The sequence below is a fragment of the Heliangelus exortis genome, chromosome 2 (assembly GCF_036169615.1).
Source record: "Heliangelus exortis chromosome 2, bHelExo1.hap1, whole genome shotgun sequence".
Classification (NCBI taxonomy): domain Eukaryota; kingdom Metazoa; phylum Chordata; class Aves; order Apodiformes; family Trochilidae; genus Heliangelus; species Heliangelus exortis.
In genome coordinates, this window is record NC_092423.1 from 20739257 (window position 1) to 20759507 (window position 20251).

The 20251-nt window shown below is 37.4% G+C and overlaps 1 protein-coding gene across 1 annotated transcript in view; it reads right to left on the minus strand.

Annotated features, from left to right (window-relative positions):
• The window catches only part of LOC139792167 (macrophage mannose receptor 1-like), a 29290-nt gene extending 9688 nt beyond the window's left edge, over positions 1 to 19602 (minus strand). Inside the window, exons 1-21 of the mRNA XM_071735111.1 lie at positions 19410 to 19602; positions 18658 to 19059; positions 17350 to 17523; positions 15714 to 15872; positions 14708 to 14821; positions 14227 to 14361; positions 13192 to 13374; positions 11868 to 12025; positions 11132 to 11245; positions 10651 to 10766; positions 10272 to 10420; positions 7809 to 8008; positions 7167 to 7294; positions 6478 to 6565; positions 5111 to 5255; positions 4743 to 4778; positions 4448 to 4623; positions 3777 to 3841; positions 1876 to 1976; positions 1307 to 1443; positions 158 to 272 (exon numbers count right to left, since the gene is read on the minus strand). Of these exons, the coding sequence (XP_071591212.1) occupies positions 158 to 272; positions 1307 to 1443; positions 1876 to 1976; positions 3777 to 3841; positions 4448 to 4623; positions 4743 to 4778; positions 5111 to 5255; positions 6478 to 6565; positions 7167 to 7294; positions 7809 to 8008; positions 10272 to 10420; positions 10651 to 10766; positions 11132 to 11245; positions 11868 to 12025; positions 13192 to 13374; positions 14227 to 14361; positions 14708 to 14821; positions 15714 to 15872; positions 17350 to 17523; positions 18658 to 19059; positions 19410 to 19467 (2953 nt within the window). The 5' untranslated portion in view covers positions 19468 to 19602. The remainder of the gene's footprint in view (positions 1 to 157; positions 273 to 1306; positions 1444 to 1875; positions 1977 to 3776; positions 3842 to 4447; positions 4624 to 4742; positions 4779 to 5110; positions 5256 to 6477; positions 6566 to 7166; positions 7295 to 7808; positions 8009 to 10271; positions 10421 to 10650; positions 10767 to 11131; positions 11246 to 11867; positions 12026 to 13191; positions 13375 to 14226; positions 14362 to 14707; positions 14822 to 15713; positions 15873 to 17349; positions 17524 to 18657; positions 19060 to 19409) is intronic.
• Between the last annotated feature and the right edge of the window lie 649 nt (positions 19603 to 20251).

Sequence of the window (20251 nt, forward strand, 5' to 3'; positions counted from 1 at the left end):
AGCTATTGTTTCACACTTCTGAGTGAGAACCAAGCATAAACTGACCTTCCTAATACACAATTTTGGAGAGATAAATCTGTAGTATATTTTGGAGATCATAGTGTTTGTTTAGTGGGAGAGTAATATACCTTTTTTTCAATGGGAACCATATATGTACCTTGGACTTGTTCATTTTGTATGGTAGCCAGGTTTCCTCCCAAATCAATACAAGCATCTCGAGCAACATGCCACGTGAGCTTTCTTGTTGTATTTGAAGAAAATATTTTGAAACACTGGGGGGAAAAAAAAGCACTTCATTCAATTGAGCAAATACGGGACCTGTTGCATATGACTAATATTGATTAGAATGAACATTTCTCCTGAAAAAGAAATCAGGACTAGAAAAAGGCACAAAGCGCAAGAGTGGAGAGTAAGTATGTGTATGCAGGTAGATACTTAGTCCCTTTCCTTGCAGACTGTGTAATCCTGCAGTCTAGTGTTATCTGAACTGGTTCTAATGATGCCAATTACATAACCTCTTCCCGCATTTTCATCATCCTGCTTCCTGCAGTAACAGTGGGATTGCTTAAAACCAAGATAAAGTTCCTCTGAGTGACACAGCTGCAGCTACTGTGCCACCTTCTTCTTTTAATGACTGTGTTTATGACTGCTCATTCCACCAAAGAATATGAAATATCTTTTGGCAAGTTGACCTAGCATTCTGAGGACTCAATAGTAGCACAAAAAAAAAAAAAAGTAGACAAGAAAAAAGTAGACAAAAAAAAGCAGACAAGACTTTAAAAGTAGACAAGAGCTTTAACTCAGATTAGCACAAATTCTGTTACAGCAATGAGGACCTGTCTCTGAAAGCAAACTCTGCTGAAAACAATTGTAGTTTGGCATCCTCTTTCTGAACTCAGAGTTTTGGGAACCTTTTACTAATCAAAGGAATTGATCATATGCATTCTCACTAAATCATTCCACCTGAACGGCTTTGTTTTCAAGACTGAATGTCACAACTTTCGGTTCCTTCTATAAATACAGAGAACAGGAGAGCAGGAGAAGTTTTCTTCAGCAGTAACAGTGTGCTTTAAGCCTGCATAAATTATGTTTTCTGAATTTTATTCATCATACATCTACTTTTACTGTACGTCTCTGCTAAGTTAGGTGTCTATGTCCAAAAAAGGCCAACCATCCAGCCAGCATGTTCTGACTGGATAATTACTCTCCAGTTTTATATTATAATTAAAAAAAAAACATATTTTTGCAGTTCTTTTCCTCAGTTCCACTGCTGTAAACAATTTATTGCAGGAACTTATTGACATACCTTGTTGTTAAAGAAAAGCCAACTTTCTGGACATCCTCCGGGAGGCAACGGAGAAGCAAATGTTGAATTAATAGAACTGTTATGTTTTTCACATACAAACCGATTAGGTGAGGCACAGTTTATATCAATCCACAAGCCTAAAAAATAATGGAACTGAATAAGCAAATCCAGATGGTATAATATTTGTAACAATAACCTATCAGTTCTTATTTAGAATTACAAAGAGTTACATCTCTACTTTCCAGACCATTAAAGTGAGTAAAAGAGCCACTCACTACATCCACTCAGCTATTTTTTTTACAAACTGAAGTTGATGTATTTCAGCTTCTCATCACTGTTAGTTACTGGGCTACTGTCTAGCAATTGAAAAAATAATAAAGAACTGGAAAACAAGGACAAGTGACACAGAAGGTGTACTCTGGTCATCAATTAACTTCATTCTATGAGGTACATACAGAGAGGTGAAAGTTGTGGCACTGTTTCTGTGGGAAATTTACACTGGGTGGGCTGCACTCCAAGACATGGAGGCAGCTGAAGGTACAATCTAATAGTTTAGCCTTGTTACTTACCATGCCCTGGCAACATAACCACACAATTTTCCTCATTATTTCCAAAGTTGGGTTCATTAGGAGCCCAAGCCACATAGGTTACTGGAGTCCCATCTATCCAGCTTAAAGAAAACAGATACACAAGTTACTGACTAAAACATTTCAACCGTGAGATGAGAATCCTAATTAATATCTCATAATTAAGAAGACTCATGAGCATTAATGGGACCTGGCTGAAACTAGAAGGGAGGAGAGTTACAGATTTTTCTCTCCTTACCTGATTATTCTAATTTGAATAAATTTATGTAAAACATTACTGATTACAAAATAGAAGAAGAAAACACTAATGGAAAGTGTTTTCCATTTATGGGCAGAAGTGATCATACACCATTTAATAACAGATAGTTTTTCAGTTAGCCACAACATGTAATATAGAGCAGTATATTGTGTTATTCATCTTAACTGATTCATTGTATTGCTAGATAATATTATACTCCTCAGCCTGAGCATTCCTAACATTTTCATAAATTAAAAAAAAAGGACAAAAATGCTTTCGTGTGGATTTTATCCAAAAGAAAAATATCTCCATAAGTTATTTCTATTCATTCATCTCTGGAAACTCCACACTTATTGAAGTATCAAAATTGACATTTTTTTTTCTTTATGCTTCCATGCTTTTTACTTTAATATAGTACTATTAAGGAAATGGATTTTGGTCTGAATTTTAATCAATATTTCAGAATTGAAGTCACTCAGTCTGAAGTGGGAAACAACCTCAGCTCTCTCATATACCTCTTGCTGGTGATGACACACTTGACCTAAAATAAAGGAGATGCTCACTAGACACAAGCAATGCCTTGTATCCCTCATTTGTCCTGATTTTGCCCTAAATCAGGAGGTTAGAGTCATGCACTGACTCAGTCACTCCCAGCTTGTCTCTTCCCAATCCTCTTCTGTCCTTTCCAAGGTTAGTGATTTGCAGACACTCAACAGTGGCAAGATAATAAGTTTTGAAAAATCATATAATCATAAAATTATAGATTGGAAGGAACCTTAAGAAACATCTGGTCTAGAATTCTAGGTAGAACATGATTTTTAGATGAGTTTACATGAGGTGGCCCAGAAGCTTTTAGAGCTGAGTCAGAAGTGTTCAGTGTTGGTGAATACAGGCTACTGAGATTATTCCAATGTCTGACTGTTCCTGTGGTGTCAAATCTCTAAATCTGTTTCAGGTCAAAGTTAGAAGCATAGTCTTTAACCTCTCAGATGTGCCCTAGCTAGCAGATGGAAAGGTAGGCAGCATCAGTACCATGGTCTTCAGTATCTTCTACTTTAATTTTATTTCCACTGGGTTTTTTCATAATATTTTTGTTGATTTTTACTATACCATAAATTTCTGCTGACTTTTCTCTTTCAGGAAGGGAATTTGCAGAGGCCACCTTAAAACTTCTGTTAGGAGAAGCTTTTGTACTCATTGCCCCCTAGTTTCTAATTCTGGAGGATCTCTCTGAAGCTATAATGTACAGCTATAAAGAAGGTGAAAGCTTCGTTCTGTGGGGTGGTGCATAAGTTAAGGGTGTGTGATGTTAAGTGTCTGTACATCTATGGGCATAAAATCCAGCATAATAAAGTATTACTCCAATGAAGGGACAAATATTTAAAAGAAACTTGAGAAAACGTGTATGGGGGATACAGCTGCCAAGCCTTTCTCCGGGCAAGTGTTTACTGAAGAAATAAATGTTCTTTTCTTTTGGGGGAAAACTATTTAACTTGAGAATATTCTAGAACTATTTCATTTTGCTTTGTACTTTTTATCTAGAACTGCCTTCAGTCCTTGAAAACAACACATTTAGTATTCCCACTTACATAAAAACTGTATTTTTTTCTACATGTCAAGAGCTGCAACGAGCATCTTAACTTACCTAAACTTTTTATCAAGACTCACTTTTAGACCAATGAAGTATGCTGACTCCCTCCAGTAATCTTCCTGAAACAGAAAGATACCACTTTAATTTAAAAAACAAAATACCGAAGAAATAATTACCTTTGAAGTGATAAGCCTAGATGGATGTGCCTTTGATTAGACCCCCACAGCAGCCACTGAAGATGACAGCAGTAAAGCTCACAGTTAAGCAGCAGCAATGCTTTTCTACACTCAGAAGCAGAACCCAGTTTTTCATCTGGAGCATCAGAGCCGAGTCCTGCAGGACTGAAGATCCTTAGCATATGGTAGGAGAGAAGCAGATCTTAAGTCAGAAACTGGTGCACATCTCTCATTCTCCATCCAGGACTGCAGCACCATCTCCAGCCAACATCAAGGCTGCCTCCCACAGCAGCTGCTTCCCAAGCCAGGACAGCTGGCACACTGCCCCATCCCTCTTCCCACCAGCCTGCCTCACCACCTGGCACAGAGCAAGAGACCAATTCCCAAGAGACAAAAGATTGGTTTTGGGGGAGAATTTCATAGATCTAATCTCAGGCAAATTTCATTAGTGTAAAACTGATGGCCCTATTACTGCGGTAATTCAAGTTTTGGAAGTAGATTTTCAAAAGCATGTGCTAGTTTAGGGTGTGTGTTAATAATGATTCTTACATTTTTCTTTAGTGCTCTCCTTAGGAACCTTCTCTCACTATTACTATTAACAACAGCCAGGTCTGCAGAATTAATTCTGCAAAACTCCCGGGCTCTTTCCATGGAGGCATCTTCTTTGCTGATATAATATAGATGATCTTCATATATGACCCATCCATCTGCAGTGGTTTTATATGCTGGAAGATAAATACGGTGGCCTTAAATTTTGAATCTGTAGAGCACAAAAGCTCATACAAGAATAACAATTTGGATAAAAACTAATTAACAGGATGCATAAATATATGCAAAAACCTACCATACATGTCGGTTGGTTCAGGTTTTAATGGTACTCCTGCAAAACAAGAGAATGAAAGGCATGACATATCTCCGTAGCATGTCAAATTTAAGGACAGCTTTTTAATATTTTCAGAAAGTTTGCAAGCTATGAAACACTTGGAAACACATAGGCTACTTATACATCCTAATTTACATGAAGAAATACATTTATTTATTCTCATCATCTATAACTGAGAATTTGTGGCTCATGATATATTATTTAATGCTCTTTACCTCCATTTGGGAAAAGTAGTTTTCAGGGTTTTGTGTCTTTCTCCAGAACGTTATATAAGAAAGCAACTACTTACAAAGTTATTTAAATTTCTTGCTTAAAAAGAATTAATCTACCTTTTTTTATTTGACAAACCCAGTGAAACTGTACTTCACAGACCCAAGGCTCCCATTTCGCTTTAGAACGCCTCTCATTCAAAACGCCACAGAACTTGTGTCCTCTTAAATTTCTTGATTCCTCATCCCAGTCTGTGTACCTAACCTATAGAAGAAATCATCTTTGTTACACTCTTCATCTTTTTCAACAGTTTTAGTTTCCATTAGCAGACAGAAAGAAACTTGGTTTGTCTGAAGGATTCTGTCTCTCCAAAAAAAGAGGTGCAAGTAGAGGGAAAGAAGCAAGTATTAGAGTTTTAGCATGATTTCAGGAGATGAGGCTTCCATGGAGGGCTTTTCCTCTGATTTGGATCTCAAACCCTAGACACAGCCAGAATAGAAGCAGGCAAATGGACTGTTTCTAATGAACTTCACCTAGCTATGAACTTCAACACCATTCCATTCTTGCTAATTACGTGAAGACAAGGTAGTTTTCATTTCATCAGCTGTGACCTGGTTCAAAATTATACTGTCTAACGTGTCCAGTGGTAGTGACCATATCAGGCATCAACTCAACATTCACATCTTCCCTTCTCAAAGTTTAATGAGGATGATAAGTGTGGCTTTTGGGAGGGAAAGTCCACAAGCCTAGTGGAGTCACCTCTGAAGAAACTAACATCCAAATGGGAATAGAAAACCATTCAATATAAACTACTTGGGATTTTTAAAAAGTTCTTGATAAGATCTCATCTCTAAACATTTAAGGAAACTAATATGTGACAAGAGAACAGCAGCGTCCTTGCTTGGGTTAAAAAGTAGGAAACAGAGTGCAGGAGTAAAGGGAGGGCAATAAGCTGTGGAATCCTGCAGGAGTATTTCACATATCTGTGGATATTTACACAGACTTGAGAGATAACTGGATAAGTACATGGAAATCAATGAAGATTACAAATCTGAACTCTGGCTCTGAAAGACCTTGAGTCATCACTTGACATCACTTGCTGGGGGATGCAAGAGGATACTGTGAAATATGTTTGCTGTTTATTTGGCTCTTAGGATGCTGCTGGCCTCTGTCAGAGGCAGGATACAAGGTCTGATATAACCAACTTTTCTATTCTCACATTATGGGTTCATATTATGCTCTTGGAAACAAAAATATGTTGGTTTGCTGTGCAGAAAGGTACAGATCATAATGAGATAGATGGTATCCATGTATTCAAATGTATTGCTGTGATTTTAGTCGTGATTATAAAGGTCAACAGCCAGGCAAATATTTTGCAGGATTAGAGTTCGCTTTGAGGGGTGTAACAGCAGTAACCCATAAAGCTCATGTAGAAACCCCAAAAAGCCTTAAGCAATCAAATTTGATGAAAAATTAAAATACTCACTGGAGAGCCATCACTCCAGGCAAATCCTTCATTTGGATTCAAGGAAAATATACCAAGCCAAACTTCTTTAAATCTACATCTAGCATCACTAGAAATTACAAGGTATAGGAGTGTGTAAATATCACCACAAACAGCATCCAGAAACACATCATTAAACTTTCTAAAAAGCACTGTAAAGCACAGTGGAGTTGTAATAATAACACTATTATCTCTGGTAAAGGACATACAGATGCATATGTTCTTCACAGTAATATCTTAATAATTATGTGGCTCCATGGTTTATCAGTTATTGGCAGTACTGATCCTGCATTTCCTCTATGTCCTGTTTTCTTAAAGGAGGCCTTCACAGATTCAGAAAGTGGTTTTAGCATTGACTACTTCACGGTGAGTCAAAAGTAAATATATTGGTCATGTTTTCTACCCTACTAAAAATACTAGCCCCCCACCAGTTTCATGTATTTCTAAAACATTAATCACAGCACCGTTTGTTGAGTTGTTGCAATTTCTTGAATATAACAACTTTTTTTCTCATGAAACAGCTAAAAACATTTGTTAGTAGAAAATATTTCAAAGTATTGCAGGTATTTTAGCTTTTGATGAATCCATATACTTCAGAAATCCTCTAAGAACATTTATAAGAGTTCATATGAAATATCCCTCACACTTAGTATACTACAGCAGATACTCACGACATTGCTCTTTCTAGAAATAACATCTCATATTCATTGTTAATGGTGACCAGGTCCCCTCCTATTTGTCTACAAAACTCTCGAGCTTCATACCACGATTTCTTTGGACTATTTCTTCTGCAGAAACCCTGTGGAGAGATTTCTTTAAAACATTTTGTATGTGTTATAATAAAATAAAACAAACAGTCTCACTCACCCATAAATGAGGTCTCATATAAACCGAGTAAAAGTCCGTAAGAGAAACTGCATTATTAACTCTGTTCATAGAAGTTTTGCTATACAGCTATCTAACTAATTGGTGTAGTGGTGAAAAACAAATGGAAGGAATTTCTAGAATGTAATCCAATTCCCTTTAACTTGTTTTACCTGGGGAGAGCCCAGGCCACCTCTCAGATGAAGGGAAAGGAGAATGGCTGTGGTGGACAGGCAAGGTGGCAAGGAAGAAGTTTGAAGATACAGGCAAAAGAGTGGCCTCATGATAGTTTACAACTCTTACTTTACATTTGCAGTATGATGTCTAACATTTTGGTAGATTAACAGAGGATAAGCAGAAGTTTTACCCCAGCTAAACATGGTGACAGGCGGATAAAGTGGCCCAAACAGAGCAGTTCAAAGCCCTTCACCTTTTAACTAGGCACTTACTTTAAAACAGGAATTAGAATCATCATTTGGTATCCAACCTTCAGGGCATGTGGGGACTAGAGCAGTACTTGGAATAGGTGGAACTGTTGCACCCTTTGCCCACTGCTTGCATATATATTTTTGCTTTGTCTCACAGTCAAGAACATCCCATAATCCAGCTGCAGTCCCAGTTTTCATGGCTACACATCCTGGCTTATTTCCTTTACAAGAAACAAAAATTGCACTGGATATCATATACAGTCTAAATTGTTTAAATCTTACCTTAAATCTTTGAGCAATGCCCATTCACTTCTTGCCATACAGCAACACTTGAGTAGCAGGATTATATTGTAAGTGGTTTTTTGCAGCTGAGGAGCAGCTTTCTGTTTAAGGAAGTCACAATCCATTCATGATACTGCGTTTTATTGTAATTTTAAAAAAATTTTATGTCCTGCACAATTAATTCTGTAGGTAGAAAGCAAATATATTTTTACAGTGAAAACCTGCATTTTAAAGTGAGGAATTAATTCCTACTCACTGTAAGTTGCTCTATATCAGTTGACATAACCTCAGTCATTAAAGATTTTCATATAGATAGAAACAAAACATGGGCAGACACACAAATCTCAACAGAGCTGTGATGTAGCTTGTGCTGTGCTGTTTGATGTTATTTTGGTGTACTCTCCAAGAGGTGCATACACCACACACGATGCAGTCAAATGCAAACGGGATAATACAATGGCTTATTTGTGTTCTTTCTTCATTTGCTAACTATCCTTCACATTTTCTTGCCTTTTTTATTCCTGTTGAGCACAGATGTGATGTTTTCATGGACCTGCCTAACATAGTGTGAAGAACTGGCTCCTGAAATGTTAGCTATAAGCCTGTTTTTATTTCAGTTCACGATGTGGTTTTTCCTATGAACATCTCTTTACATACATCAAAGTTCACCTGCCATTTTACTGATCATGCTCAGTCACTCATTCTCCTGAGATCATCCTGCATATTCTCACAGGCATATCTTCACTATCAGAAAAAAATAGTATCATCAGAGTTTTGTCACCTCATTATTCTACCTTCTCCAGATTGTCTGTAAGTTTGTTGAACAGCACAGGCTTTGGAACATATCATCATGGGACTGTACCAGTGAATAATCTTTCCTCATTAAAAAACGGCATCTATAATAAAAACCTTTCCTTTCCCTGCCTTTTGAATTTTTATTCATGTAAGAGCTTTTGATATGTCAGGTCAGATTAGCTACAAGGCTTTTTGTAATTGAGGTAGACCACACCAATTAGATTTCTCTTATTTGTTTGCTTTTGGCTCCTCAAGGGACAGAAGATCTGTGTAAACAACCTCCGTTTACACAGGCCATGTTATATATCTTTCCCAATAAATCTACTTTAGTTCATTCTTTATTACAGATTCACCTAGTTTTCCAGTGACTCATTGGTCTACATTTCCTCTCATGACCCTGAAACAATTTTAAAAGTTGGCAGCAAATTTGATTTTTTTCACCTGTTAACAAGTCAAGTTTTAGAAGGTAGTTACACATTAAAGCAAACATTTCACTTACTGAATCTTTTACAGCTCTTGTATGCTTTAGTGGAAGTGCCTGACTTGCTAGTCTTCATCTCAACTATTTGTTTGATAAGAAATTCTCCTGGCATTTCATCTTGAAATAGACTCTCCAATCACAACACTACAAAAAAAACTTTCCAACACAGAAAGCTGAATTGCTTCCTCATTGAACACAGATGCAAGGAAACTGATTTTTCTTCACTGTTCCAGACTGATCTCCAAGTTCTTGCTCTATAGTCTGATCATCTGTTGGCACCACAGACTCCTGAGTCTTCTTGTGGAATTTACAGAACTTTTATTACTCTATGTCTTTTGTGATTTTTATTGTTTTTATTTTATTTTACATTTTATTATCTCCCTGAAGGTTTTTGTGAAACTTTTCAGACAAATGATCACTAGGAGGGAGGTATCATGCCTTAGTGAGAGCAAATTACCTCACAGCTTTTTAAATTCTAAATTTTTATGCTCGTGCACAGTAAGGTTCCATGGATGCAATTTTATTTGCATCACAAGTAAAAAAAAGTAATGGTATGATCATTTCTTAATACTCTAATTTTTTTAATTCTAGCTTAAAATCCATATTATAATCACTCTGAGTCTCTCCTCCAAGGCTAGTTTTAAAACAAGAGGAATGAGTGTGGAACAGTCTCCAGAACTGCCTGTAGCTCTTGTTTATCTCTTTGTGAAGAAGAGACAAACAAGGTTAATCTTATGGGTAAATATATCAGATGTCCTAATATAAAGCTTCAGGTCAGAGTAAACCCTTTCAAATTAAAAGATGGAGTTTGGGAACTGTGAGTTCTTATAAAATATACTAAAAGCTTAAAGCATAAAATTCAGAGGACATTACCAATGCAAACCCAAATAGGGACCACAACCATCATCCACTCTCATGACACCTACCAGGCATTGCTGTGCCCCAGTGTGTGAAGGAGACAACTTCACCATTGGTCCACCTGAAAGTGCCTTGGTCCTCCATGTCAGAGAGACCAAGCCAGAAATATTTGTCAGGCCTCAGCCCGGTAAGGCTGATCAGGTAAGCTTGTTCATACCTGTGAAAGGGATCATACAGACACAGATGAAAACAAAGTAATTTATCCAAATCCTACATTTCTATTCTGATAGCAAATCTTTTTTTCCTTTTCCTTGCTTCATACTAGGGGAGAGGACCCTGTGATAGTATTCTGATGCTAGATATCAATAAGAAAAAGGAAGACTTTTTTTGTCTTTCAAACGCAAAAACTTTACAGATTTAAAAACCAAGGAAAAGTTATTATCATACCTACTTTCAACTGTGGCTAAATAACCTTCTTCCCCTCCACAAGTGGTGTTTGCTACTGAAAATGTTGCTGGAACATGTCCAATAAAATAACAGTAGGTCCCATACCTTCTCCAGCCCTGTAACATTATTTTAGAATTTCCAGATAAGTAAATGTGATATAAGTGAGCTATATTATTCTATATTCTATTCTATATTATTCTATATTATTCTGAAAATAATTAGGCACAATAATCCTGAATATTATGACTTAGAAGCCTATCCAATGAAATTACAGATTCCCTCTAAGCAGTTTCTGTAAGCGACTTTCCTAAGTTTAAAGCAACTGAGAATCCTGATAAGAAATTAATTAATTAAAAAAAACAAACCACAAAAAAACCTGTCTATAAATAAATCCAACAAAGAATTAAAATAATTATAGAACATTCTCAGACAAGGTATTTATTTGATCCAGGAAATTAATGTTCCATTCTTATATGCTCACTTTCTTGCAACCTGCATCAGTAATTTCCTTTTCTTCAGATACTTGTGCTATTGGTTTTCTTTTACAAATGTAGCCAGCTTTCTTCTCACAGGTATAGTCTGCCCAATAGCCATCCTGTGACAGGAAGAAGAATGAAATCACAATGAGATTAAGATAAATAATCTACAGGAAATGAATAATTTCTTTATAACAAAAACTATTCATTTTCTTTCTCCTGTCATTTTGTAACAGAAATACTTCTTTCCTTATCCAGTTCCCCTAGCTGATAACAAAACCAAATCTGCTCACATTCAGTGAAATAGACTGGCCTATAGTGGCACAGTATGAGTAGCAGTGATGAGAAGGGATGAGGGTGCAGGGAGATGGTTCCTGACCTATCTACAGGGCCCTTTAGAGGAAGGGAGGTAAATGAGCAGGCACAAAGGAGTCAGCAGGGATCCTCACACACCACCAGACAAGGAGCATAAGAAAGTACTCAAGCTACATTAAGAAGCCAGTTTTATAGCCCTAATGATTTCATTGTTCACTTTCAAAAAACTTAAACAGAAAATTTCAGTGATGTAGTAATGCTTTAATTTTATTTATTTATCTATTTATTTATTAAAGGTCATATTTAAGCTCAGCCTTTGTTCTCACGTCCCTTTTTTTTTTTTTTTGGTCTGGCCTTAGCCACATTATTCTTTTATTAAAAAGATAGTTTCAATATTAAAGTAAAATATGTACTGGATAATGTTACCTGGCCCTTGATCAGAACACAATCCTCTGGGCTGTTGTTTGTGGTGGATGGTTCTCCCAGGTGCCATTTGGTGTATGTCACTGGGGTACCATCACTCCATTCAAAATACATTCGAACTTTACGATCGTTCAGCCCAATCCATAGCTTGTCTGTTGGGTCTAAAACATGGAAATGCAGAACTAGAAAACATCTCTTATGCCACTGAATCCTTTTCACAGCACCTTTTCCAGCTCTATATAAACACTGTCATGAATTTCTGAAACATAAAATTATTTAGCGTGTTCCATAATCATTTTAGGAAATGGTATTTTGACATATATATTAGAATAAGTATGCTTCAGAAAATTAGGCATTAATGAAATTCCTACAATGGATAAAAAAATTTTGCTTTTTCTTCCTTATAACAGTAGGAGAAGAGTAAATTACCATCCTAATGCTAATACACTATGGTGATATAATAGAACTGTGTGAATAGTTACTTTTTAGGTGCTGCTGCACTGGTCTGGTTTTAAAATACTGTTTTTATGTAACTTGAAGCATGAACATTTAAAACTTTTTTCAAAAAAATGGAAAAAGCAGAGAAACCCCTTAAGGCCAGACCCCAGCCCTAGATCAGTGGTTAAGTAAAATAAGAGTTTTGACAGCATCCAGATCTCAGTGGGGGGAAGGCTGGCAGCAACTTTGAGGATGACCCTGCTCCAAGATGAGGTTGGAACAAATGACCTCCAGGGTTCCTTCTGGCCTAAACCAGCGTATGACCCTATGGATTTAGACATTCATAATGAAAAGAAAGCAAGGAAAATGAAAGGTAAATTTAGGCAGCATTCAAAAAAAAAGAAGGGAAGGAAGGGAAGGGAGGAAGGAAGGGAAGGAAGGGAACGAGAGGGAGGAGAGGGAGGAGAGGGAGGAGAGGGAGGAGAGGGAGGAGAGGGAGGAGAGGGAGGAGAGGGAGGAGAGGGAGGAGAGGGAGGAGAGGGAGGAGAGGGAGGAGAGGGAGGAGAGGGAGGAGAGGGAGGAGAGGGAGGAGAGGGAGGAGAGGGAGGAGAGGGAGGAGAGGGAGGAGAGGGAGGAGAGGGAGGAGAGGGAGGAGAGGGAGGAGAGGGAGGAGAGGGAGGAGAGGGAGGAGAGGGAGGAGAGGGAGGAAGCGTGTCTGCAGAGTCCTCATATTTCTTCCAGGGATGCTAAAAAGCCCATGTAGAGACCACACTGACATATTAGACTGGCTGCAGTATTTCATGATAATGTAATTACTTCATCTCATTTCAGATATCTGTTACTTCCTACATGAAGGCAAAGGCAAAAGACCCCCACTGAAGATACTCACTGTAGCCAAGACGAGACAGCATAAAGCTGTGCTCCTCAAGGCTTTGGATGCTGGCCAGGTGGCTCCCTTCCTTGTGACAAGAGGTCAAAGCTTCTTCCCAAGCTTTATTCTCCCTGAAGATCTTGTAACAGTGATCTATATATGGTATCCATCCATCTGGGCATGTAATAGGCCCAATGTCTCCTACAAAGAGGTATCAGTGTTATAGAGAAGTTCAAATGCCATGCAAGGGACATGACTGAAAATATTTTCACTCATTTCTGCAAAAGATCTAAACAAAGAATTTTTGGGAATTCTCAGTATAAGGAAATGATGGACACAAACCAGTAAATACAACTAAAATTCTAAATCTAGCATTTTTTAGATTTGAAAGTAAAAGGTTTTTAATACAAATATTATTAAATACAAATTCTAAGATTCTTATACATTTCAATGTCTACAATAAATGCATTAATGTATTAATTTTAACAGCTTCTGTATTACTAAGTATGAATTTGTCAGATAAATCAGAAATTATCTGTACCTAATGCAGAATGCTTAAAACTTTTAAAATAGTAATTATATCCACAGAGTAAAAGCCAGATTTACAGCTAGATCTATACACAGGGAAACACCAACAAGGAAATCCTTCTACACTTAAAATATCTTTTCTATTAAAATATCTTTTATCTTCGCAATGTGTCAATTTTCTTTCCTTTTCCTTATATTTACTGATATGCCTCTTCTGAAAAATAAATGTTGGTTTTGTTCTTTCCATGCTCAGTAGTGTGTATGCAAAGGGGGGACCTGACTGCCAAAACATGGTCAAATGGGACAAGTTGGACCTTCTTTTCTTTTACCTGTTTCATTCTGTGTGCTGTGGGACTGGAGATCAGCCTAGGAAGGGTACAATGGTTGTAAAAGACAAAGCAGATGAACAAGAAATAGTGTCTATTTCTAAATTTCTCATTTCAATTCTTTAATCTTTCTCAATGTCAATGCCAAGCAATTCAGACAACAGCTTCCACTTTTAGTTATCAACATACATCAACATACCTGAGGAAACCAAAGTGAAGTGTCTTTTCTGACAAATGTAACCAAGTTTCTGGTCACATTCCCAGTTTTGCCATTTAGCTTTTGTGTCAGGATTCAAAACACCACAGAGCTTTGCCGATTCAGGAGAGGGGCTTCCTTTGGAAAAGGTACAGGGAAAAAAACAATGAACTTTTTGGAAAGACAGATAGAGCTCTAAGCTCTAAAATGCACAGGAGAAATCATTCTTGGCTGAAGTGGGAGCCCCAAACACCTTCCCTAGCTTTGGGAGGAGCTGAACTGTAGTATCATCCAAGTGGGTGTGAACATGTAACCCCCTCAATAGATACAAGAAATAGAAAACTGTATGCTTTGAGGAAACAGAGTACTGGTTTCACAAAGCTAAAATATATATCTCATGACATTTATATCTGACAATAAATCAGTATTTGAGGTATGTATGCTTTTTCATTGGAAATACAGATTCAAACAAAGACACAGCTACCTGGAGCCCAATTTAGGTACCGGAAAGGGCTTCCTCCTATCCACTCCCATCCACTCCTCAAGTCCAGTCTGTTGAGTCCAATCCACAGTGCAGAATCTGTACCTTCTGTTAATTCTAAGTAAGCAAAAGAAGATAAATTATTTTATATAGCATGTTTTTAATAGTAATAGTCACTAATAATGTCTCTAGGAAGACTTACAATTAATGAAGATTTAACTACAAATCTCTCTAGATACTGAGGTATCTGATATATTAAAACATGCAGAAGCTTTGATTACTATAAAAAAGCAACCAAACAAAAAACTTCCTCTTTTATTCTACAACTTAATGTAAAATGAGGATGGATGGGATTTCACAGAGTATATCCAAAAGAATAGGCTCATTCTGTACAACATTGGATTTATTTAAGGAGAAATATTGGTACAGTGTAAGTATAAACAAAAATAATAAAGTTCTTAGAAGCTAAATTCACCATTAAAAAGAACGAGAGCTTCTCCCTTACCATTTCTCCAGCAATACATGGGTAAGTTAAGACATAACTTGAGACCAATGAATAACTGATATTTTTCAGTTTGTCAAATGAATGAAAAAACAGATGTCCAATTGCATTAGACACAAAACACCTTTTTATTTCTGGCAGAACACAGTCTTTTCTTTTTAATATTCAACCTGTTTTAAAGGTTTCTTTTGACCAAAAATTAAACTTGAGTTTACTATTCATATTTTTTTCCTCTTGAAAAAAAAATCTTTTAAATCATTTAACATCAGATGCCATTTCTAATAGAAAGTCAAACTGTTATGTTACAGGATGCTGTAATACTTTGAATTCTGTTTAAACTTGACAGTGATTCTGATACAAACTTGAAAACTCTACAAGATTTTGTTTACTTATGCCTATTTAGACATTAAATTAGACATTAGCCAAAACAATACTAAATAGTCTTCAGCTATGATGACTGACTGAACAGATATTTACTGTAAGTCATGGTTTGCTTTACTGCCTTACCTTTAAGGTATGTTTGTTCATGAATGTCTGTGATACTCAGTAATTCTGCATTTTGCTGCTGACAGCTCTGCCTGGCTTGGTGCCATGTGAGAGCTGATTCAGAGTTTATTTGGTAATGGACATTTGTTGATGGATCTGTATCCCAGGTCGTGTCTATATCTGCAGAGAAAATAATTATTTGGGGGGGTTATAGTAACTCACTCACAGAAAAATTAGTTTCAGGTTCTTCTTGCATAGTATTCTCATTAAATGTTACATGTGCTGTTCTTTCAAGAGCACCAAAAATGTTACAGGTAGGATGGCAAGGATATAGTTAAGGCATATAACAGGAAGAGCTGGTAAATATTGTTTCCTGCTCCATGAGTATACATAATTCAGGAATTATTACAATCAAATGGGTTGCATAGAAAAATATATTGCATAGAGTGCTGTGGAAGAAATCCTAGACGGAATCTATAAAAATATGTACTCTTTCTGAGCAGCAGTTTCCACTGAGATCTCTGAGAATCAGCTCTAGACCTGAATTTAGCATCAAAACTGTTCTTAGATAAATGCTCTCCTTGAAAACAGCCCCTGGATGTGCCTATCACACAGCTTCAGAGCTTGAGCACTGCAATGGTGCTGAGCAGCAGTTGTGCTCCTCTTCAGATAAATTTTATTACTTTGGTCTATTGAAGACCTATATGTGCTCAATCAAGCACAATAAAAATCAAATCCCATATTTGATTATATGCAAACATCAGTATGAAATTGAATTCAAAAAAAGGACTGAGAACTGGGACTGGCTTTCAAAAGCTTTGGAGATTACTTGGTGACCCTATGTCACATGCCTTTAGGGCTCAGTGTCCTTGGTATATTTGTAGGGACCTGGTAATCATATTTTAATATGGTTTTCAACCACATCAAAGCACATCTTGAATCAAGTAGGGTAAAGGGATGTCTTAGTAAAAGACATAGTGCTGAACAGGAGGGAGGAGGAATACAGGGGAAATCTGAGAAGTGCCAGGAAGAGTCTTCAACACACTGACTGCAGAGCTCCTCTGCCATAAAAGAGATGGAGGGGGAAAGTGACCACACAGCTGGAAGACAGTTTTCAGAAACTGATTAAAGTTTTAGAGAAATGTCAAGGTTAGGAGGCCGTTGTCAGGAGGGGTGGAAATACACCTTCCTAGGCAATATGAATAGGGCTCAATAGTATGGATAAAAGAACACATTCTACTTAAGCAAAACAAATATTCACATGACAGTCATACAGACTGGAGTGTTAACTTCATCATTAATCTTCCTACAGTAGTAATTTTTATGCCCACATCCATTGCAACAGGTGTCCTCAGAGAAGAGTCATGTAACAGTGACAGCACAAATTCTACCCAGGAAAGAATGAGGAGCTCAAAATTATTGTGCTGCTCAGCCATACCCCTAGAAGCAGTGGGAGCTGCACGCTGGTTCACTCTTCAATAACATTTTTCTCCACGTCTCTATGCAACACGGTATCTCCTTGCGTGGAAAACTGCAGGATCCTGCCATACCTCATAGACTAAAATCTTGTAAAATAGGGATTTTATAAAGATAGTCATAGTCTGCTAGTGTTGGTTTGACACCACCACACTGAAGGGAACATCAAGAGGTAACTCACTTTTTGAAGGGCAAAATCCATACCGCTGGTCTGTGTCGTAGTCGGCAGTGGTTGCACACCAGAGCCACCCCTCTGAGCGGCCCACGTCCGTGCACTCACTGTACCACTGCTTCTTGTACATGAAAGGAAACACACAGGGTGCCCCAAAAGAATTTCCCAGCAGTGTAAAAGTCTCTGAGAAGGAAAAAGTTATTGAGGATGGAAAATAATTAATTAATGTACATTGCAAAAAATGTGAAGCCTATGCTGACGGCTGAATTGCATTTCGAAGTGCTCTCCATATTACCTTTCCAATAAGTACAGTGAGATTAATTTCAACACTTTTTCAAACTTAGGTTGTTGTTTTAGAAAAGTGCTATTCTGAAGAAAAGTGATATTTCATAGGTGAGGGCACTAGATTTCTGTTCTGACCAAGATGCTCTTACAAACTAAACAGGGCTCCAGAGCTCTATCCAAAGATACTACTAATTTAAACAATTGTAAGAATTATATAAAATGTGCAAGAGGAAGAACTAATATTTGGAAATCTTGTCTCCTGGCAAAAGTAAACATAAGGTTAGACAATCTGTCTCAGTTTTTTATTCTAGTAACCATTTCTGTATCTCACATCCAGTGGAGCAGGTCCCATATGCAAGGCTGAGAGATGAGCACTGTAAATATCCTTTGAGGTGGGAATGTGGGAAAGACATTCAGAACAGTAAGACTTCAGCTAATCACAAATTGTAATTGCATGGGTAATTATAATTACGCCATGAGCCTCCTCATCTGCTCAGTCACAAAAGCCTCAGTTTATCTACATATACAGCTACTTCCAGCCCTTTCTCAGTTTACAGATATCATGCTTCTTGCTTCAGGATGCAATTTCATCTCCACGTTGCTGTATAAGAAATTTACCAGTGTTTATACTCTCTGTTAACAATGTAGTGACACAGCATGGTGAGCAATGTGACTTTAGAGAATAATTATATATAGTATAAAAGTACATGTATATGTACATACTCATCTATAATATATATGTGGAGAATATATAGATAATATATTTCATAATACTTGTAATACTAATATACTATGACACATACTAAAATATTGTGTATAGTATATAATATAAATATATAAATATATAGTATCTATATAATATATACTTGACCATAAATATGACAATAAATTCAAGGATAACTCCCTCAGCCCCATGGTTATCTAAAACATTGATGGTCACCCAAGGAATCAGAATGGCTAAGTCTAAAGATCCAAAACATTTTAATACTGACAAATAAATCTGCAAAGGGTGAAAGAATTAACTTTTTGTACCTTCATATCCCTGGGAACATAAAACATTCATGCCCCCATAGATATTCCACATATTCTTTGCACTCATGCCCTTCTTTAAAAAAACATTATCATGTTCTTCATTGCCAGGACTGAGAAACAAATCTTCTCCTTGGATTGCAAGGAGGCTTTCATTTCTGCATTCCCACCACTGGAGCTCACTGGTTTGATTACAGGGATAGAGGGTGATCACAGCATGATCCTCCTTTGCTGGCACCCCAAGGCAAAGCTTCAGTCTCACACTCATAAGCTGATGATCAGTGATCCACCTGAATTTTTGTGATTCATTGTCTTGATGGCAAGTGGCAGTTCTGACTGACTGCACAACGTTTGCCTGAAGACAAAGCTTGCTGACCCTACTGTATATTGAAAATGTTTCAATGTCTGTAAAACAAAACAATACAAAGCAAAAGGTTAATACAAAATATATATACATACATAGTGGATATGTTATAAGATCCTGCTTCCCATTCACATGGACAGTGAGTTGTTGCATTTATACCAGATAAGAACATGGTGTTATTGGAGTCCACTGCAACAACAATTTTTAATTTTTTTGCTGTTAGATCCTGCCCTTGCCCCTTGCTTTCCATTAAGAGGTTCCTGTTTCTATCCCCCAAGCTAAAAACGTACTTGTAGGCACGGCCACACCACTGTAGACCACCTAGAAAGGCCAGAGGACATGGAAGCACTTTCACAGACACCTTTACAAGAGGCAAGTGGGAGACACTTACCTGCCAGCTGCAAAGCACCACGAATGAGAGAAAGAACTATCAGCAACCTGGACACCATCACTGCTGATGCTGCTTTCCTTTCTTCTCTTCACCAAAACCTGAGCTGCTGAGGTCAGAGTTGAGGGCATTAAAGTCCTGCTGAAGACAGGACAGTGAGCAGTCCTCCTCAGCTTCAGATGCTGGATGGTTGAATAGAAACCTCTGAGTGCTAAATAAGGAAATATTCTGTCACATGCCACATCTAAAAAAAAAAAAAGAGGAGTGCACAGCACAAATTTTGCCTACAAATAAGAATGGCTTCTCACTGTAGGCAAATCATGCTGCAGGTGGTACACAGAAGGTTATGTCTCAATAGTCTCCTGCTGTGTCTCCTCAAGAAACACCTGAAGAACCCATGAGATCAAGCCAGCAGTGAAATACCAAAGACAGAAATTCAGCCTCAGCTTTTAAATGTTACACCTTAATTACAGGGTGAAAAAATACTACCAGGAAAAAGTCAGTCTCAAATTGTCATGTGTGAGATGAGACGGGATTCAATTTCATAGGATTTAGGTGAAATTCACTCCACAAGATATTATAAAAAAATTTCCCTCCTAAATGAGATTACCATTATCCTGATGACCTTTATTTCTGAATAAATGCAATTGGGAGACCAGCATCCAAGCCTACCTGAAAAATGTTTCAAAAACAATCCCCTTTTTTCCTGTGAAGTAGGTGAATCTTATGTGACAGTCACCCTAAGAGCCAGCCAGAGTTTCAGGAAATGCCACATATCTCTTATTACTCAGATCACAAAGCAAGTACACAAGATTATGTTTTCCACTAGGCACTGTCCCTACAGT